The 22,371-nt window shown below is 46.1% G+C and overlaps 1 protein-coding gene across 1 annotated transcript; it reads right to left on the reverse strand.

Annotated features, from left to right (window-relative positions):
• Nucleotides 1–383: 383 nt before the first annotated feature.
• On the reverse strand, nucleotides 384–21,969 carry LOC120788918 (palmitoyltransferase ZDHHC14-like). Its single transcript, XM_040125192.1, has 9 exons — nucleotides 20,956–21,969; nucleotides 18,104–18,264; nucleotides 15,928–16,068; nucleotides 15,478–15,615; nucleotides 12,713–12,761; nucleotides 10,409–10,511; nucleotides 10,111–10,220; nucleotides 6,562–6,670; nucleotides 384–5,687 (listed from the first exon to the last, which is right to left on the reverse strand). The coding sequence occupies exons 1-9, from the start codon at nucleotides 21,246–21,248 to the stop codon at nucleotides 5,238–5,240; spliced, it is 1,554 nt and encodes a 517-aa protein (XP_039981126.1). The 5' UTR covers nucleotides 21,249–21,969; the 3' UTR covers nucleotides 384–5,237.
• Between the last annotated feature and the right edge of the window lie 402 nt (nucleotides 21,970–22,371).

Genomic DNA, 22,371 nt, shown 5'->3' on the forward strand with positions numbered 1-22,371 from the left:
AAAAATAAACAAAAATCCGTACTCATGAATACGACGGCAACTAACCACTGGCTTTCATCAGTAATTTGTTTTTTCGATGGATTATTTGGTCTATGAAGTGTCAAAAAAAATAGCGAAAGAAAAACTTCAGAGAGCAAACAGCAGATCCTGCCATTTCAGAAGCTGGAACCTGACAGAAACAATGAATCGATTATTTTTCTGTTGACTGACTAACCGATTAATCGACTAATGGTTTCAAAAGGGGACTTTTTGTCTTAGTGCACCTGTTAAAGGTCCCCTCATACAGAGGTTCTGCTCCAGGTGTGTTTGCCACGTTGAGTCTGATTCGTCCCATTACGTTTTAAACTGCAAACAAAGAGTCTCTGCCATTTAAAAAAGTGTGTTTTATTGAAGTCCACAGTTGTTAATACAATAGCTGGAGGTGGATGACAAAGTCTTGGCACAAAACTACATCTGTGCTCAAGTTTTCTTTAGCTTTTATTTTCCCCCCATTATTATTGGACAGAATGCAAAGTGGTACACAATCATCCAATCAGCAGGTCTGTGTCTCCAGAGCTGACTGGATGAATACATCCTCAACAGAGTGACAGTAACAGGATTAGCGGTTCATTCATAAAGTCCTGCAACATCTGGAAAACCAAAGTTAATCTCTGCTGAATTCAGCTGCAGCAGGGCTTTAAAGCCGCACTGTATTTTTACACCTCTGGCGGTGCTCAGGTGAGTGTTCATCACCTGTCGAGAAAAAGATCATATCCACTGTTTTTCTGTCTCCGGCGCGGCAGAAGACCTACACGTTGGTTATCATTTTCAGTTCATCTGAGCTTCACGCAGGTGGATCTTTGTCTCGTTTAACTAAAATAAAAAATAAGGCATTTATTGTTTGATTAAATCTCACATTGCTGACAGCTGCCACAGGGTTTCACCAAATTACATTTAAGACCTTTAAGACCATTTTAGGATCAATTTAGGATCCAGGCCATAAGGATGCAATTTAAAAACATTGGAAACGATAAGGCCCACAGTTGACTCTTATGGCACATTTTTGTCTCAACTGTATAAAACAACAATACCTAGTCATTAAATTAATCAATTATTGTTACCTGGATTAAAAAATAACAAATTCATTCAAGTTAATTGCTTAAGTGTGAGTTTCATAACTAATATTACAGTCAATGGCAGGCAAGACAAAATATTAAAGATCTTTGTAAATGAAATTTAAGACTTTTTGATATCCTCTCAGCCTCTTCAGGGAAGTGAGTTCGATCCTTTTTAAGACTTTATTAAGGCCTGTGCCAGTTACAGAGCGTTATATCCCCAAGGTTTTCACCTTTTCAACTCTGATTTCCCCCGAAGTTTGCTTTCGAGTTACCCTCACAAATACTGATGATTTTCTCTACAGATTCATGTCTCGGTTATTATTTTGAATAAATTATGAATTTTTAAAAATCATAAAAGAATAATAACAAATGACCAACACAAGCTGTCACTAGGATTTTAGAAATATTGAGGCGCTGAATCCTCGAGTCCCCCTGCTCTGAAGAAAAATTTGGCAAGAAAATACCTCTCCTAGTCTGTACTTCACGTGGGATCTGTACTAAAATGTCAAATAAAGTTTTGCGTGTTTTTTGTTAAATATGTGGTGCTAGAAGCTTGGTGACGTAATAACTGCTCCTGCTGCTGTTCCGGTGATTTGTTCAACATTGTTTACCAGTATGAACAATTAAATGTAATTTAGGAGGGAAGAGAAAGCCCTCTGCGCTAACAATGGTGGGTTAAGAAATTCGTTAGCTCGGTAGCTTAGTTTGGTCGCTAACAGGACAATAAGTCTTCACGGTTCATTAAACCTGTATCAGCTCTGACGTCCTCCTGTTTCCTAACTGTGTGTGAACCACGTCTCTGTTGTACGAGCAGTTTATACTCCGACGACAATAAAGCCGGATTTTAAAACGCAGCTAATGAGGCAGAGTAGCTTCCTAAATTTTGGACTCCATTATGTTAACAGTTTGCGTCAAATAAAAGGGTTACACCAAAAGTAGTACGACAAAATTCATCCACACGTCTTCGTGAAATATTTGTTATAGAAGCTTGTTGACGTAGCGAACATTTGCTGGGCTACTTGGTAAATTACTGTAGCTAGGCAACTTACTGCTAAGCAAGCCGGAAACATGCTAGTGCTAGTCAGTCAGAGTAGTCGCCTGAGCTTCTTTCTATTTTCTCCTCACTGGGCTGTTTACTCCCTCAGACGTTTTGTCATCAAGACTGTTCATCATGTCATTCAATAAAGAGTTACCGGAGTTTGGTTAAAAAAATAAAAAAAAAGCTTTCAGAGCTAGTTAGCAAGGTGGTTAGCTTAGACAATATGTTCACACATTTTAAGCAACAGACATATTTGTAGCATCACTGTCTAAGCTACAATAGCTTCCTCCATTTTGGACTCTTCAGCTAGCTGAAGTTCAGCTCTGTCAAGAAGCTTTGCCATTGGTCTACAACACTAAAGTTGAACTCGACCCAAACGTTTTTGCGTGGATTTACTTTGACCCCGACAGTAAATCCATTGATCAAAGCAGTTCTGCTTAAACAAACTGATATTTCCACAGAATTTTGTTGTTTTAAACTTTGGTGTGACCAGCCCTTTAATACGATAGTCGCACCACAACACGTGGAACAGATTGAGCCAGAAGCTCGGTTTCAAACAGTAGTTGTAGGGCTAGTTGGTGAACTGCTGTAGCTATCAAGCTAGCCATTAGCTCAGTCACAGTAGCTGGAGCTTGGCTCTATTTTCTCTTTACTGTTACGTTTACTTTCCCGCGACATTTTGTTCACCACTGCACTCAGTTCTGTTCAATGATAAGTTATCGAAGAGGGAACATAAAGCTCTCCCAGCTCATTAGCTGGGAGAGCTTTATGTTCTCTTCATCCCTTAGCTCAGTAGCTTAGCTTGGTAGCTAAAGGGACAATAACTAACACACAGTTTATTCAAAAGATGTATTTGTACCATTGATTCCTGTGTCGTAACTGTCACCATTGCTGTTATTTTCTTTTATACTCCAACAGAGGAGCGTCAGTTAAACTGGATAATGACACACAGCTAATAAGCTACGATAGCTTCCTTTTTCCATTTTTTTCCCCATTCACTCAATGTTCAGGTGTGTCCGGACGGTTTGATATTGGTTAACGGAGCGAATTCACAGGTTCACCAAAAGTACATGTGTATTTTCTTCACCCGCTGCAAGTGAATCCACTGATTTTGCCATTTTAAATCCCGGCGTGACCTGCCCTCAATATCATTATTATTTAAAGAAGAGAACTCCAGCTGAACATTTAGCAGTATGGTGCTTGGCTCAACACAAACTGATGAACTGTCGATGTTCTTCGGGAACCTCAGTCCTGATTCCCGCTTCTTGTATTTGTCTGCACAATCAAACACAGCCTGAAGATTTACGCTGAATCAGTCAGCTCCTCTGAGAATAACAGCCAATCCTCATTATTCCACATAATCCCTGAAAATCTTCACAACCAAAAACGCCTGGATCAGCCAGTTCGTATGTAAAAAACAGTCAGTCGTGACCTTGGTCCCGGTCAGACTGCATCTGAAGACGGATGTCCATTTGGCACCAGACTAACTTATTCTGGATTCAATGTTCACTGTTTTAAGCAGGAAACATAATTTGACTTCATCAAGACCACAGAGGGCATAGAAGAGGGTGAAGCGAAGACCCTGGAGAGGTTAGAAAAGATGGTTAAACAAACAGAAGCAGAAGGTGAATGAGGACATAATATGGCTTTGGTCCAGCTGCAGTCTGACCTCAGATAAAGAAATGGTAAACAGGTCATCCTGAATATTTAAAAGCTGGAATATTTTAGGTTTTTGGCATCCCTGGCTTCTGAAAGCCAAAAGCAAAAGCATTTGGTGACTTCTTCTTCATTAAAAACTCTTGTTTTCAGTTTTTAAGTTACAGTCATGCTTTCTTGTTTATCTTCTTCATGCAAACCTGGACGCTGGCGTTTACATTTGTTATTTTGTTGTTTTAAAACCCTCTCTAGTACATGAGCATATTTATGGTATCATAATTCAATTGAACTTCATTTTCACACATTGTCCAGTTTATATCTATAGACCATAAAAATGGCTTTGAAAGAAAAATACGTTTAAAACTGTGAATTAGGAATATTTTCAGTTCTTAACAGCCAGGCACAAAAACCAGTTGGGATAAAATCAGTTGAAAATGTAAACACACTGTATTATAGTTTCATTTCTAACATTTCTATGAGAAAGTCAGACTTATAACTGAGTTTGTACTGAATGAAAATATACCATGCATGTGAGATAAGGTCAGTTTAAAAATGTTTGCAGAGGAAGTCGTCAGAAATGAACCAAAATAAACAGCAGAGGGTTTTAAAAACCACGGCACATGCAACATTTATCAAGGACTCGATTTTCCTTCTCTTCCATGTAGAACAGAAAATAAACTAATGTCTGAACCGTAGCACTCAGGAATAAAAAGGAGCATTTGTTCCACACAGGAGGTTGGATGAGTGAAATGGTCTTTGAGCATATTTTCTATCAGCAATAAACAGCATCTCTTCTCTCTCCCCTCGCCTCCGGCAGCGGCTACTTTTCAAATGTTTTCTTATTCTTATTATTCCTACTCTTATTAATAAGAATAGGAAAAATAGAAGGTAAATCAAGTGCTTTATCAATGTTGCATCTGCCGTTTCTGACTACCTCTGTTATGTAAGCCAGCTGATGGTATAGGAAACCCCTTTGGGTGGTTAGTCCTCAGTCCTTGCTCTTGTTGTATACAACTTATTAAACGCCTGTACAACGTTACATCAGGCTGCAAAACAGAGTGTTGGATTCTCCTAACTACTCTTGTCCTTGAAGAACTTCGTGAACCCGTGCCCTTCTGGTTCACTTTTTCTTTCTCTGCGCAACGTAGCGCAGCAGCAGGTCGTCTATATCCGTTTTGGAGTCCAACGCAGCTGGAGAGCAGCGCCTGCTTGGCGCCAAGGTTTACAGGACGTCGCGGTCCATCACTGTGGATGCCCTCATCGTTATCGTTACAGCTATCCTTCCTGGTGTGGACGGCCTTCAAGTGTTTCCACTTCCGCTTCAGTTTTGTAATGCACAAATTGAAAATGCGCATGAAATCAGTTGGCTGGAATCGCACTGTATAGGGGTCAAACTTAAACAAGGGTCAGCTGAGGTTAAGTTAAAGATGTGCGCTCAGCTTGGCTCAGACGGAGCTGAGTTTAACCAGCCCTCTGACCGAGTCCTCGTGCAGAGTGTCCTGACTGGCAGGGTCATAGAGGGTGGCGGGGGTGGGGACAGATGGGTGGGGTTGGGTGTGGAGGTGGAGGTGCAGGTGGGCGGGGCAGGGCGGGGCACCCTGCGGCGTGGTGCACGGCGTCTCCTCCGGGCTTACGAAGTGATGGTGGCGGTGATGGTGGTGATGGTGGAGGTGGTGGTGGCAGTGGGAGTCGGCAGCGGTGTCCCTAAGGGTCAGGACGTCTCCCCCGCAGGACGGCAGGGACGGCTGGGTGGGGGCCAGGTAAGCGCAGGGGCCCCCCAGGGGGGCGGTCTTCCCCGGTAGAGGTGCCAGAACCACGGGCTCGCTGTGGAGCAGAGGGGTGGCTGCTGCCTGGAGGACGAACTTGGTGCTCTGGATACACTGATCCTGATCACACTGAGAGGGACAGCAGAGATTTGATGAATTTGTCTCTTCTGACTGGGGGGGGGGGTAAACACACTACACATGCTATACAGGAAAAAACAGTGGCGGAATGTAACTAGGTACATCTACTCAAATACTTGGACAGGTTTAGTTACTAGTTCCTGTTAGGATAAAGACTTATGCATACAAAACATATAAAGAGCTCGTAAAAACAATGCTTTGTTATAGATTAAACTACCTGACTAGAAAACACAAACAAATAAAATAGAAACAGTTGGGTGACTGACAGAAAATGAACTGGGAGCTATGTTGATAATCATTAAAATCATTTCATGGTTCCAGATTCTCAAGTGTGAGGATTTGCTGCTGTTCCTTTCATCTGTTTTAATTTATTATTGATCATTTTGGGGTTTGGACATTTGGTTGGACAAAACAAACATTGTTAAAGGTGTCACTTTGGACTCTGAGTAATCGTTGACAGCATTCCTCACTGAGAAAATAATCAGGGTTATTGATTGGTGATGAAAATAATCACTACTTGCTGTCTGGTGTAAAATAGAGTAAAATAAGCTCCACCACTTCAACTACATCGTTCACAGACACTCACGGGGACGTTTATTCATATATATACTGTATACATCTGCCGGTCACGTTACAGAAACCGTGTCTGAAAGCTTGACAGACGAACACACTGTAATTTGCTGAATTACATGATGCCCTTTGACTGTAAATGATTTTTTTTCATTTGACTGTAGTTTCTCTTCAGAGGAGCTGAGCAGGTTTTTCTCCTCCACGTCCCGATGATTAATATAACCTATCACATGTCAGTATTGATCAGCTGTCACTCTGCCCCGCAGAGCCGGCGGTGGTGTGCTCCCCCACCTACCATGTGACTGTGGAGCTGGGTGGAGGCGTAGCTGCTGGCACTGGTCCCGTTAGACTGGGAGGCGGTCTGTGGCGTGTCGGACTGGATCAGACCTCTCCTGTCAATCAAACTTGGACACAGAGAGATGTTGAGCCGCTTTACAGCAAAACCACACGTCTGGGATGCAGCTTCATTGGTCTGACGTTCTGATAACCTCGTCCTCATTTCACCCACTGGCCGTAACGCAGTCCAACGTATACTAGGTTTCGACCTAGTCTTTTTAAATTTATTTTTACCATTTTATGCCTTGAGTAGAAAGCAGATTTAGATTCCGGTGCCACTTTCTGACAAGGCGCCGTTTATAAAGGACTTTATAAGCTGTAATTAATGGATAATTTAACAGTAAACAATTAATTTACTAATGCTTTAAAGGTCAGTTATAAACCATTAATAACTGCAGCTTTTGTTTTGTTTTGGTTTCCGGGTTGTGGAAACTCCTCCCCTCATTAGGGAGGCCTCTCCATGTCACCAGGTCTGCACTCATAAGTTTTAGTAGGACATTCATTGAGGCTCTTGGGTTTCTCAATTTATAGTGAGCCACCGGCAGAGGTTAGTCGATTAGAAATGTTAAGTCATTAACGAAATAATCCGTCGGGTCTGCAACTGTAAATGTTAATAATCAGTGGATAAATGGATTTTGGTCCAGAAGACAAGCAGTCAAACAGTCCATTGGAGACGTGGCTCTAATGAATTAAAGCGATAACAAGACAACGTGACTGCAGAAAGAGGATTTTCTACAACCTGGCAACCCGGAAGTTGTTCTCATTAATTGTTGTTACCTGATCTATAAAGCAGTAGTAAAGGATTTATAAACCAGTAATAAAACCATTACTTACAGCTTATAAAACCTTTATAAATGGCATCATCACCAGATACATACTTATTTTGTCTGGTTATTTTTCTATTTTTACACAAATTTACATACCATCACCTGACATACTGCTATTTATAATGACCTTTGAATTTGGGGCGATGTGGGGTTTGTGCAGGTTGGCAATGGATGTTCAAAGGTTAAATATAGTATAATAATAAGAAGAAGAAGAAGAAAAATGAAGCTGAGCTTGACTGGAACCTTGGAGGCTTTAATTAATCTTCACAGTTTGCTATTCCTCTGCTGCTTGACCTTTTTCAAAAGCTTTTTCATGTGTTTGCAGATGGATGTCACCACCTGTCGGGGTGTCAGCAGGTGAAGCCAACATGTCAATAAGCTGTCAAACACACACACACGCACACACACACACACACACACACACAGACCAGCCAGTGATGATCCAACACACTGTGTAATGAAGCAGTCTCCATATGTTCAGTCCTGAAAAAAAAAAACCCATCTCTTCCACCTTCTTCCTCCTCTGACACATGCTCTTATTTTGAAAAACCCAACTCATATCCTCCCCCCAGGCAGCTTGCTCTCTGTCGCCCATCATCCTTCGCATATTTACTTTAATCTGCGCAGACTCCTCCGTCTCCCCACGGATCTCCCGTCAGCCTCCATCACTCGCTCAGTCAATCAATCGATAATCAAACCGTCTTTTTCCTCTAGTTACTACATCTGGACCCAGCTGATCAATGACACAAGGACAGGCAGTGGACAAAATACCAAGACCATGATCTTGATGAGGGTATTTTTTGGAAGTCGTTCCAGTGAAAACTGTTGACACTGTGTTCTGTGACTGTCCAGAGTAACAGTGACTCTGTTTCTGGAAAAACATGCTGAATTTTCTAAAGTCAATTTGTTTAATACCGTACCACAAAAATAAATTCATTCACCTCCATTTTATCAGAGAGAGAAATCTTGGAGAGAAGCGCCAGGTAACATTCTTATTTTATTTTATTTATTCATTTATTCATTTGTAATTAAGCTGGATCGTCCCTCTAAAAGAGTGAAATCTTTGCACTGAGGCAACTACAGTATTTACACTAGCTAGTTTTCATTATTAGACTGACATTCTGTTGCCTCATTTTTTATTCACTTCAGTGGCTCGCGGTGGAACCACTTCCGCAAACATCCGAACCAAACCAATGAACCCAACGCGCCTCCAACGGAACGACGGCGGCTGTTACAGCAGCGGATCAACGCCCACGGTGTCGCAATCCCATGATACCCCGTCACACATGGAGGGAGGAGTCAGCCGTCCACATGCTTCTGAAGAGCAAGAACGCGTGGACATGTACCCCAAACCCACGCCCCATTTAATTATGATTAACTCTGCTCCCATTAAATGTCAGACCAGCTGAGCGAAACGGCTAAAATCAGCTACTTTGAGAAAGCAGCAAAGAAGGGAAGGTGTCCCTGAACCCCCCCCAGGTCTGAGGGTGGATCTGACACTTTATCCCCTCAGACCCTGTAATCATGATACACTGTACGACTGCGGAGCTGATGAAAGCAGAGACGAGGAGGCTCTCGAAGACGAACTGCAGCGATCCATGGTGAGACTCTGATTGTTTTTTGATTATTTTGGCAGCGAGGGGGAACGGTGATCCCTGAGGAGGTGAGAGAAGAGACACTGTCTGAGAAGAGGAAGACGAGGAGGGAAAGGAAGAGTGTAATTACTTCCAGGAAGGTCTCAACTGAAACCTTTCCTCATTAAACACCGAAACACACCGTCAGCGGAGCGAGGAGGAGGAGGAGGAGGAAGAGGGAAACATGAAGTAGATGTGATGGAAGGTGTGAGAAAAGCTGTGATCGTATAGGTGTGATATTTATAAATATTCAGTTATTCAGAGACCAGGTGAAGGGAACGAGAAGGTGCCAGTGAGGATAGAACTGAAGCTCAAACTATGAAATACAATGAAAATCTTGGTTTTTGAACTTTAGCGGCTCACGTCTGCAGTATTTTAATCACAGAAAGTTTCTTTAAAGAGACAATTGGTGGAAGGAGACGCCGAACGTCTGTAAACTACCTTTACTGTTTAAAAATGGCCTAATATTTGAATGGGAAGAGCTGCGATGTTGTGATTTAACTCGACTTGGCTGAGTTTCAGCGCGGCAGCTGTTTTCACACAGGTTTGATAACCAGTCACAATTTGAAGGAACATTTGAAGCAGAAACGACACCAGCAGGAGCAGCGAAGAAAAACTGCGACGCGCAAACGAGGAAATCCTCGGAAAACACGTTTGTTTTTTAACTTTGCATCGTCCCACATGCTCTCAGGCAGGAGGCTGCTCAGGTTAACAGCACTCAATGGTAGTGACTGTCAGAACAAGTGGAGGAAAGAGCTGCGTCGTCTGAAACCGAACCAGATCCTTCAAATAAAGACGAGAGAGGACAGTGAAAACTGCTGGACCTCTATTGTTTACACTTCTATTGTGTTTGGTCCTGACTTTAGTCCTGATAGTCGAGATGTTAGTCCTGGGTTTAGTCCTGGGTTTAGGCCAGATAGCCCTAGGTTTAGTCCTTGGTTTAGTCCTGAGTTTAGTCTGGATAGTCCTGGGTTTAGTCCTGCATTTAGTCCTGGGTTTAGTCCTGGGTTTAGTCCTGGGTTTAGTGCTACATGTTATGTTACTAACCTGGGAGGCAGAGGTCCACACAGAGCAGCACAGCAGTTGGACAGGATGTTTCCATAGCTGTAGGGGTTGTAGTTATCCTTACTTCGCTTGGTGGACCACGACCCTTTAATCTGGACCAGGACCGGAACAGGACCAGACCAAGACAGAATCAAAGAGACGAATGTTGGTCCAGTTCAAAAGCACAAATAAATATGACCGGATCAAAAACAGTCATTGGTAACCATTCTGAAATCAGACTAATCCCCTCAGGGACCTCCCAAAGGTGCTTGGACCACAGTGTGGGGATTTTTATACTCACGTCTTCGTTGGTGGTCTGGTTGGAGCTGATCAGGTAGGTGTGGAACCCCGACAGACCAACAATTGACCAGACAGAGAAGAAACACACCACCACCTCCAGGACGGTGCGAAGGAGTCAAGGACAAATTCAGGTCTTAAGTTTTATTCCAATTAGAAGACACGTTGGAGACACGTTGGAGACACGTTGGAGACATGGCAGAAGACCACACTGTGTCACTGTATAACTAAACATCTCTGAGGCTGTAGTCGTTCTGTAGGTTTTAATGGCATTTTTCCGTTCGGGTTGTCATCAAACATCTCTATGAATGGAAACTGAGAGACGTGCAGTTAAAGGTTTCTGCCCTAAAAAACTGTTTTATTATGTTTTATTCCCCGAGATGAGTTACACCAAACATTTAAGATTGCACTTCTAAATTTTGTCCTTCATCGAATTAAAAAACCTACTGTTCTAGGTTCTAGGTTCTATGGAAAAAACAAAAACAATAATTTCTGAAATAATCCACAGATAAATAAGACATTAAATCAATAATCTGCCCAACCAGGTGACTAAATTGTGCTCTATAGCTTCCATATTGGCCTGAATAAAAGACGATGTACTTGCTGACATGTTTTGTTTGAAAAAGCTGGGGTCGTTTCTGACTCGAGGACTAAATGATTACGCTTTCACAACAGCAGGTCCGTTAACCTGTGGAACAACACTGTGTTATAGTATATGACAAACGTTAAAGACGACACCGTGGGGCGTCCTGGTAGCCTAATGGTGAAGACGCAACGTTACTGGTTCGATTCCAGCTGGATATTCCAGCATATCGTACCCCATCTGAATGTCAGAAAAATGATCTAAAAAAGGTTCCCGAGGCCAAACTTGCATAAAGTGCCAGTGGTTGTTCTCATGAGAAACAAGACTGAAACAGAACGGGTCCAATCTGAGCAGCAGAGGTGGAGATATCCAGGCTTTTGGTCCAAAAGCGTCTGTCCTCAGAGCCTCCCTGGCTGGTACACAGCCACGTCTTTCAATCTCCACACCCCCGGGTGGTAACACAGGCTGTGTGTTAGACATTTGTTTTCCCGACCCTGGTGATTTTCTGCTCCGGAGGCAAAGAAAACATCACACGACTGTTTTCGCAGGCTGAACAGGATTAAGCAAGACAAGTGAACCGAGCTTCAGGTGCAAAATCAGCGGGTCGACCCTTTAACCTTATGTTCCCTTAACGTGTTTGCACACATGAATCATACATGAGCACAAATTAATTATCCGAGCACATAAATTACCCGTTTAAAAACTGTGATTTACTAATCTGTTAAGAATACTGTCAGCAGGAAACTCTAGAGGCTGTATCTGAATCTTCTCTGTGTTTGTTCCTTTCCCTCATTCGACCTTATTCTAATATGTTGCATAGAGTGTTTTAATTTGTTTTAAAGTTGTTATACGATTAACGCCCGGAGCTTGGATCCTCGCGGGGACCCGGGACCACTGAGGTGAATGAGCCGGGACGACAGCTGATAGCGTGTAGCCACAGTAGACACACGCCGGCGGAGCTGGATGTGGATGTGGCCCTCGGAGTGTGTGACGGGGGTGAAGTTTGACCTTGGCAATGCATTACTGGACGTATCGACCTGTGGTTGGTGCTAGAGTTATTGATTTATTAGAAACACACACACACAAATGTTTGTACTTCTATCTTTGTGGGGACCCGTCCTTGACATTATGCATTTCCTGGCCCCTAACCCAAATCCTAACCCTAACCTAGACCTGATTCTAACCTGAACCCTAAAACCAGGTCTGAACTCTCAAACAACCCTTTGAAAGTGGGAGGACCGGACAAAATGTCCTCACTCCATAAGGTCTAAAACTCAAACTGGTCCTGACTAAGATAGAAGCACAATCTCACACTAACCCAGAGAGAGACAAAGGGGCGTACGGGGGGCAATCAGCGCCTGTTTTTGATTTTCTGTGTCAGTTGCGACACAATACATCTAGCAGGGTTTCTGCAGCTTCACGACTTTTTAAGACATGTTTTTATACCAAATAGAATCCAATTTAATATCTGTTTCATGGTCATACTGGTCAAAAATAACATTAATTTTAGGTTCACATATGAACTTTACATAAGGTTGGTGAAACCTGACAAAAAAAACCAAAACACTTTAAGATTAATGTTACTGCCAAGGACAGGGGAGAAAACCTGTTAAATATGTTTATGACTTTACTTGACAAAAGGTCTAAATGAATCTCAAAGTCATATGAGGCGTCTCCGAGTCCACCCACCCTTTACACGGTGACGTCCCCGCAGTGAAAGGATATCTGGCCGGACTGTCTTTGAGCGCACTCAGGAAACCCGTCCGGTTCGACCCTGCAGAGATGAGAGAGAGTCTGTGTCCGGGTTGGTCCGTAAGGCTTGGCATGTATTCATTCCTCGGTCCCCTTCCATTTACTATATACATGCTACCCCTGGGGCAAATCATGCGTAGACATAATACTGATTTCCCAATGCTATGTGGATGCTATTAGTCTAGAACTAGATGAAGTTAAGACCTGGATGTCTAATGGTTTCCTGCAGTTGAACGACTCCAAATCTGAAACAGTTATAATCCCACCAACCGGACCCAGCACTAGCAGCATTAACAAAATCTCGTCTCGTCTGGTCGTCTTATCCAATGATGTTACAAACGGGACCCGTAACCTTGGTGTTGTTTTCAACCGTCAGGGGGCTAAAGTTGTGAAGTCAGTCAGCCCCTTCTGAGCTAGTTTGTGATGAACTCACGATCTGAGTGGGCCGTGACGTCATCCGCAGACTTCTAAAAGACACGCTAATGAAAACAGCTCCACAGATGTCGAACTTTTGTCCTGAATGTTGGGCGACTAGCTACAGAGGAAAGATCAGGAGGCTCCCAACATCCTTAGGGATCACCCTCTGAGGACCGTGATCGTTCACAGTGAGTTTAATTTCAAAGCGGTCATTATTTTCCTTGTCATGAGCCTAAGTTTTAGATTGTTGGACTAACTGATACTGAACTCCAGGCCCTGCTGCTGGTGAAAAACTCCCCGCCACAGGCGAAAACACCGCCAACGACACGGGTTCCAGTAATGAGCTGACGTCGTCGGCGCACAGATTTACTGATCTCTAAATTTACATCTTGTAGATCAAAGTCAAGACACTCTGCTGGATCTTTTTATAGCTCCGCTGCTAAAAACGGAAAACAAGCAGCGTAGTGTTCAGAGGAAGACACGGGTTTATCTCAGACAGTCTGCCGGTTGTTAGCGTTTGACTGTGAAGCAGCCTCAGGCTCCAGTTTCCTGACAGATTGGACCTGAAGGGCAGGAAAACAACATCAGCCGCCTGAACGCAGAGAATTAGGTCAATGAGCGTGATGGGGAGGATCGGCAGGCGGGTTCAGATCCAGAAATATAACATTAACGATCAGTCCAGTCCAGTCCACCTTCCAGGCAGACACTGGTTCAAGTTTCTATGAAAATCAGCCTTGGCAAGTTTCCTGTCCCACTGGTGTTGATGCAGTCAAGTCTGAGTCAAGACATCCAAGAGTCCAAGACAAGTCCAAGTTAAAATACCAGTGAGATGACACAAGACAGAAAACATGGGACAAGTCAACAACCACAAGACCGAGCCTGGGTCAAAACATCCGAGAGGCTGAGACAAGAGTCAAGTCAAGCAACCCGTGACACGGAGTCAAAACAGCTACAGGACAGAGACAAGTCCGAATCAAAATCCACCTGCGGAACTGAGACAAGTCCAAGTCACGACATCCACGACACCGAGACAAGTAAAAGCAACAAAGGGTCAGAGACAGAGACAAACAGTGTGTAAAGTGGTGTTTTGACCGTAATTTAAATCATGGAAACGCACAGTCTGATCTCCTGATTTCTAACAGTAATCGGGTCTGATCCAGCAGAGTCCGTGTGAACTGCAGCTCTGGTCCTGATCAATCAGCGTCAGGAAACTGACCGCGGGATCAGCCTCGCTGTGACAGCCTGTCAATCACAGGACGATCGATGGCCGAGCCCCGTTTCGTCCATTACGCAGATGAAAACTGCTGCGGCCGCATCGAACCGAGGCCTCGGCACAGAGACGGGGCCGGGCGTCAGACCTCAGGACCTCTGTCCCCTGTGATACGCAAAATGACAGTGAAAATGCAGAGTACACGTTTCAAGATAAAGGAGACGTCACCGAGGTAACGGAGCCACAGGTTTACTGCCGAATCGTTCACTTTTTAGTTCCAGCTCTTCCCGGTCAAAATCAGCCCGTAGAGACGTGAAACCTGCTGCTGAGAGACAGTCCACGAGAAGACCGTCGGCAGAGTTAATGAGATCAGGCTGTTCGCTCCAGAGCCAACTCTGAAAATACATTCAATGGACAATTTGTGATTTCAGGAGCTCACATGCCAGAGGCCGACATTCAGCCACCAGGGACGTAATTATTACTACTATTAGTTATTCAATGTTTATTTACTGCTGATGGAGGACAGATGGGGACTTAGTGTTGCCTCTCTCTTGATTAATCAGTCAACTGACAAACATAAGCAGGAATAACTGACAATGACGACGTTGCCTTGGCTGTTTGCACTGGCTTTTGGATTAACTCTGTGTTCTTGGGATTATTTTCCTTTGCATATTTATTGAGCTCTGAACATAAGAACTGCCTGTAAAGTGCTGGTTGCTTCCTCTGTCTCCAGTTTTACTTTAGTTCGGATTTGCCCGTAACGTAGCTGCGATCCTGAGTTGACGGGAAATGACACCGACTCGTCTCCAGCTGCAGCCCTCTTCATTTGTCATGAGTCATGTCGTGTTTAATGTCTCAGTTTGTAAATCTAATCGTGGTCATCCAAGGCGCCTGAGTGCACCGGCGTCCTGTTGCTCCCCCTTACCCCTCGCTGTGAAACGTGATCTTAAAAAACCGGGCCTGACGGTGAGTATGTGCCTGTGTCACGCTGTTAAAAGCGTCAGTGCGGCGGCTGAAGAGTCAGAAGTGTTTCATAATGAAATCACTAAGTGGATCACAGTAGAAACAGCGTGGAGGAGGAGGCGGCGGCGGCGTTACCCGTGCTACTCACTGAGGATGACGTGTGTGATGACGAAGGCGAAGATGAAGACGGTGAGGAAGGAGAGCGAGACGATGAACAGGTAGAAGAAGCGATAGTTCCTCCGTCCGACGCAGTTCCCCACCCAGGGACAGTGGTGATCGAAGCGCTCTGAGGAGGGAAAACGAAAGCTTTTTAACAAAAGACACTTGAGGGCTCAAAGTCACCGGGGACAAACTGTCCTGTCGTCTCAAAGGGACGAACAGAACAATGAAAAACTGTAGAAACTGCAAAGAGCTCCGTCCTTTCCTGTCTTATCCTGGATGGATGTGGATTCTAGTGTCCATCAGGAGAACGTTATAATTACACATTATCAACTCATGTCAACACCTGCAGCCGGCCCGAGAGGCACAACCCAGGGTTCGAAGTGCACACGGACACGGTGGATCCGTCTAACCCTGACAGACACACTCTGGGACTGACCGACACAGTTGTCGCACAGGCTGCAGTGTGACGCCCGAGGCGGTCGGAAGATTTTGCAGGTGAAGCAGTACTTCAGCTTGACGGTCTGTCCGTTGATGAGAACCTCCCTGGTGCGAGGAGGAGGTCTGGAGCCCGAAGAGTCTGGAAGACACAAAACACACACAAAACGACAGCTCGGCTATTTACGCAAAACACGAAGACACGGCCGGCGCGGCCGCGACCGCTGACGCTCCTCCTCTGAAACACGACAACCTCCAACCTGTCTCTCAGTCTGGACCTGCGCGTTGACATCCTAACCACATACTTTCATATTCTCGTCCTAAAAGTCTCTGACTTTCTTCCATGAGGCCGGTTCGTACGACTGTTCCAGGTCGAAGTCTGCCAACGAAACCACTAACGTCTACATCAGTAAACCTTGAGCAGACTATCAGCCGTGGATTACGCGTGAAGACAGTCTGTCTCTCAAACCCACGAGTGGTAACGGCCGTCACGGGGACGCTGCTGTGGTTTTAGTCTTCTTCAGGAGCTGAGGTCGCGTTCAACCATCAGGGTCATAAAAAATGCTGGGCAACGACTGAAATTCACACACACACACACACACGCACGCACTAGGATAAACCGCAGAATTCAAATTTCATGCAGTTCCTCAGCTGATGTAATTTACAGCTGCAAAGCCTGCTGGGAAGAAGCAATGAACATGATGTTCATCTGCCTCACAAATCACACACACACGCACGCACGCACTAGGATAAACCGCAGAATTCAAATTTCATGCAGTTCCTCAGCTGATGTAATTTACAGCTGCAAAGCCTGCTGGGAAGAAGCAATGAACATGATGTTCATCTGCCTCACAAATCACACACACACACTAACACGCAACGTACAGCATAGGGAAACTGGAGCTCGTATATATTATTTGTTGGCTTTGTCCTAAAGACACTGCCAGAGCTCTGCACGGTCCCTTCGTGTCCCTTGGTGGTTGTTCCTGTCTCCTGGGTCTCTTCTGGGGCCCCGTGACCCTTGGCCGGAGCCTCTGACAGTAATCCTCTCATGTTTTCTGGTGTGTCTTTAGTTCTGCTTGTCAGACACAGTAAAAAATAACCGCACGGCATTTCTGTCCTTCCCCCTCGTCTCACGCCCAAACATCCAGCCTCTGTCCTGCTGAGGCGAACCCAGACGGTGATCGATGCCCATATTTGGTCATCCCACAAGCCCCGGCTGCGTGGTGATTGACAGCTCTGTCGCTCCACAGATTCTGAAGCTGCCATGGAAATAAATTTAAAAAAAACAAAACAGAAAAAAAACAAACAAACAAAAAATAATGAGAGGCTTCCATAAATAGATCAGAGCTTCGACGGTGACGTTCAGTTTCTGTGGAAACGACTGATTCGCCAGGGCACATTTCTGACAGAGAAGCTGAAGAGATGACATGTGACTGAACACACACACACACACACACACACACACACACACACACACACACACACACACACTGGAGGAGGTGGTGAGCGGTTTCCCACAATGGCTCGTACCATTAGTGAGCAGATTATTCTGCAGCCCATTTACTGCTTCTTCCCTCCGATAAGAACAAAAACCTGAGCAGACGTGGAAACCGGGGAGAAATTGAAAGGATCAGCGCCTGTATATAAAGATGGACGACGTGACAGTAGCAGTACAGGTCATAGACCCCGCCCCCTCCACGTGAGCGCCTGGGACACGGGTCCTACCAAAAAAATCAAGGTACACATCAAACGATGGGTTCTCTCATTTTAGGTAGTTCTTATCACGTGTGTTCGAGTCAAGTTTGGTTTTAATGAGTTATTTGATGATATAAAAGGGGGCGCGGCATCACGATCGACAGCTGTGTGTGTGCTCGCGATTGAGTTGGGCGGGCGTGTGGGCGGGACCTCGATAACGCGGCTCGACGCCATCTAGCGTTACCAACGCTAGATGGCGGCGCCCGTATCGGGGATATTTTGAATTCATTTTCGTACAGTGGGAGGACGTGGAGCCGCGTCGTCCATCTTTTATCGGGACGGTAATATCAGAAGTCTGTCGGGAAAAGAGATGAAAACTGCTAAAAGTAACTGATGAAGGAAATGACTTGGGTCTTATTTGTGTCAGAATGAGTCAAAGTGAGTGAGTCTTGTGTTTATGTCTGCGTTTCCAGGGTTACCGATCTGCCTCTCCAGGTCGGCGGCCTCATCCGGCGTGGCCCGGGGCAGGACGCCGGGGTCGCTGAAACTCGCCCTGAACAGCATCCCCATGACGAAGACGAAGAGGACGCCGCCGACCGCCGGGATGGCCGGGGTCAGGTTGGATGCCAGGAAGGGACAGCTGCAGACACAAGGAGACAGGAAACATCAAAACAAACCGAAGGTCCCGGCCAATCACGGGAGCTCTCTGGTGTCTTCGGGACACGATATGTGGAAAACGACAGGGTTTCACTCCAGGGACCGCTGCTTCAGACTTGTTGTTCCAACCTGACCCGAGTCTGTGCTGGGAGGATCCAGTGTGTGTCCCACGTCAGGGTGCAGATTTCTGTCTCTGCTGTGGGCGAACAAAACACAAAGATTCTCTCTGTCCACCTCGTTTACCTACATCTCCACAGTACGTCAGTGGCCTTTTGATGTCAACGTTGTTTCGGGTTTGATTGCGATTATGGACAAATAGTCGCCGCAGACCTAAAATATTATTCGGTTATCAAAACTGTGGATTCATTTTCTGTTGATTGTTTCAGTTCTCGTGTCTCTGATCCTTCCACGGTGAATCTGAAAATAAACTACGATGTGAATAAATCTCACTTTTCTGTCCCCATGCAAAGTCCCACACTTCTGGTTCGGATGCGGATTACGGGGACCCGGCCTGAGGTCCGAAGCCTCGGGAGGTAAATTTATCCCTGATGACGGTAAACGCGACTCCTCTCGTTGTTACATGTTCTCGCGTCGTCGTTTGTGTTGCGAATAAATCCCCTGAAACAAATCACGGCGAGGGGACGAGGACAAACCAGCAGGAAACAGCCTGAGGTTTGGAAGAAAAAGCAAAAATCCCCGTCGCAGCCGAAGCCTCCGCTGACGACTCAGAGATCATTTACCGTATATTTACATATTCCTGGGGCTTTTTAACGGGATTAAGGACCCGAGGAGGAGTTTAGATCCTGCGGTTACCATGTCGAGTTCTGGTATTTGTAGACTAATGTAGGATGTGTCCGAGCAGAACACGGGAGACACATGTTCCTGAGCTGCGATGCATTTCGGGCTACCCCCAGAAGCTTCACCCCCTTCTAGACGCCAGGGACTCTGTCTTCTTCCCACGGCTGTAAATTAGCCGCGAGACCAGCCGGCGGCTCGGACCAGACAACCAAACCTGGACCGGTGTTTACATTCAAAGACAATCAAAGACCTATCGGAAGAGGCGGAAGATAAAACCGGATTAACAAGAGACTAACGGCTCTGGAGAGCAGTATTGGAGATTACACAGGCCCCTCTAACAGCGGGGGGGGCTCCAGCTTTGACCGGTGGCTAACCTCTAGGTTTCTCTTTCAACCTACATGGACCTAGAGAAGAATATTGAGGTGGGATTAAAGGGGAAAGGGAATCCGACATCGCTTTTGGACCGACGGACCTATGAATTTAACCATCTGGTTATCTCAGATTAGCTGGGACCAGTCGGTCAGTAAATAACAAGAGCTAAATCAGAAGTACTTGAAATGGGGTGTTCGGACCCAAAAGAGCACCGTGTTTCGTGTCCAGGTGAAACAAAAAAAACGAGATGAAAAGTCAGAAATCTGAGACCGAGGGAGTTTCGTGTTTGCGGGAGGTGCAGGACGATGCGGATGCTCTTGTTTCTTGTTCTTTTGGTGGATTGGGCCTGAGTCGTGGTCTGACTGTTCAAAGGCTCACTCGTCTATTGAGCCGCTCATTCGGACTCGGCGTCCATCAAACGCACAGCGAAAAGATCCGTCGTTTTACACTGAGATTTGGCCCAATTTTAGCAACCGAGACGTGTTTGCTTTGCTTCGAGGCAAAAAAAGAAAAACACCGAAATAAACTTTTCCCAGTTTTTAAGTATTAATTTATAAACATTCTGCATGTTGGTACTAACAAACCAAATCCACCAGAATAAAAGCCAATTTGCAGATTTCTTGACTGTGAAGCAAAACGGACATCATGTCTAAAGTGACATAAAAATCTGATCTGATCATTTCGGTCTGAAAACATGTTATGAAGTTAATATTCAAGTAATCAACTTAATTCCATCACATTTAATTTCTAGGGGAGTCGTTATGGTCAGAGCCGTTTTATCTCGTCCTTTTATTTTATATCTCTTTTGAATAATCCTGACATTTACACCACCCCCACATTTCACTGCTCCTGCTGAAAATATGAAGAAATCCGAGTCTCGAGGCCTTTGCATCGAAGTCGGCCCCATTTTAAAGAGCGAGAAGTCAGTCGACCCGTGGGACGATTCGGCAGGGACGTCGTCGTCCCACCCGTGTGTGTGTGTGTGTGTGTGTGTGTGTGCAGCAGTAACAAACACGAGAGAAGAGAAAGGGCCGACGCGTGAAACACATCGCAAGGGCAAAAACGCAGAGAAAAGCTCGGACTCAGCCTCGTTTCAACATGAGAGGAGGAAGAAGAACTTGTGACCAAACCTCTGGTTCATTTGGTTCTGATCAAATGAAATAAAGCGGAAAAAGAGTCAAATAAAACTCTAAAAGTCTGCTTTACTCACACGGTTCTGCCCCCCCCCCCGTCAGAAACCAGATTTTCATCTCTTCATATTTCATTTGACTTGATCCAAACCATCCCTGGGGGGCTGGGGCTGAGGGGGGGGGCTCCCCCCATCAGTTCATGTTGCAGTTCTTACCTTATGGTTTTTTTGTTTTTAATTCACGTTGGTTTCTCGTTTGACCTCACGAAGACCGGCTGGGGTCAGAGGTCAGGACCTTTTCAGGGACTTTTTCCCCGAACCGGATCTAAATTTCAGATCCACGTCCCCAAAGACAAAGTGAGCGCGTGTACTCACTCGAAGGCGAAGAAGAGGCCGCTGGTGAGCAGGATGAGGACCAGGGTCAGGTAGAAAACCCCGGTCTGTCTCGCCATCATGATCCTCCCGTCGCAGTAGAACCGGTTCCTCCCCGGGAACACCTGCCACTTCCTGCGGGGGGTCCGGCTCCTCTGGCCCGGGCGGGGGGACGGCTCCGCTGCCTCGGCGGCGGCCGGGGTCGAGCAGCTGCTGCTGCGGGTGCAGATCTGGTTGTACTGGCCCGGCTGCTGCTGGTGCTGCTGGTCCAGAGCCGCATGGTGGATCTGAGACATGTGTCCTCGCAGGTGAGCGGACAGGTAAATAAAGACGGGGGGGATTCACGTGCGATCGGAGCTGTGCGCGTGCCGCTGGCGCGTTCGGGCTCTCCAAATGTTCCGTCAGCCTCCAACCCGGATCCTCGGGTCCGGGTTTTCTCTCAGGAGCCAAAATAAGAGCAAATCCCACATTTCTGATCCACAATCTTCGGCTTTCAGTTCGGAATATTTCGTAAACAAACACCAACTCGTGGTCTGATGCCGATCACAAAAACCCCGAGCACCGTAACACCCCCGCCTCCTGCCCATGCAGCGTCCGGCTCACGCAATCCGGCTTTTATTATCCCGGGACAGCAGCTGATCCGGTTCCGGACGGCCAACGGACCGGGTGCGAGCCGGGTCCGGATCGGGAGACACGGCGGCTCCGGAGGTTCAGATGGTCTGCGTCGGCGAGGGGGAGGACGCGAGGAGCATCCTGATTCTCCGCAGAGCTGCCGGAGCTCCGAGTCCCGGGCTGCACAGATCCTTTACCGGCGAGGATGCACCACTCTGTGGAGGGAAAGGGGAACCCGCAGCCGCAGACCAGATCCTGAAAGGACCCTTCAAACTGTCCAACAAAGAAACCCAGTCTCCAGAGACCAGAGGAGAAAACACCGCAGCCACACAGGGTCTGGCTGGTGGACTCGACCACCAGCGAGGAGTTACTTTGATGAGTTTTGCTTCGGGACTAGAAGAAACCAGTTCACGGTGCTTTTCTTAAACTCGGGTGCTGGTTCTGAACAGAGTGTCGTTCTGCAAAGAACGCACCCAAGGACACGTGTGAGAAACACGCCCCTACACGGCAACGGCGAGACAGTCCGGACCCGTCCTCGGGTGCTGTCCTGCGTCCGGTCTCGGTTCGAAACGTCCGCACGATGGAGGCAACACGCCGGAGGAGCGACGGGGGTCTCGGCCAACGAGAAGATGGCCGCGCCCACTCTGTCACCTCCTTTGTGTGGACCCAGTATCTGCGGGACCGGGGAGACACTAGACACCCGGACCTCGTGAACCGACGTGGATGCTGCACGGTCTGGTCCAGAGCTCCGCGAGCAGCCTCAGTCCTTAATGAACAGACGCGGATTTCACTTTTCTCCGCGCGAGT

This window comes from Xiphias gladius, chromosome 4 (assembly GCF_016859285.1).
Source record: "Xiphias gladius isolate SHS-SW01 ecotype Sanya breed wild chromosome 4, ASM1685928v1, whole genome shotgun sequence".
NCBI lineage: Eukaryota > Metazoa > Chordata > Actinopteri > Istiophoriformes > Xiphiidae > Xiphias > Xiphias gladius.

Excerpts from the sequence above, each read along its gene's own strand:
- LOC120788918 (XM_040125192.1), bottom strand. The coding sequence starts at position 21,248 with ATGTCTCAGATCCACCATGCGGCTCTGGACCAGCAGCACCAGCAGCAG. Across the intron at positions 18,265-20,955 it reads GGCCTCTTCTTCGCCTTCGA|CTGTCCCTTCCTGGCATCCA; the intron begins GTGAGTACACGC and ends TTGTGTCTGCAG. Across the intron at positions 10,221-10,408 it reads ACCAGACCACCAACGAAGAC|ATTAAAGGGTCGTGGTCCAC; the intron begins GTGAGTATAAAA and ends GTCCTGGTCCAG.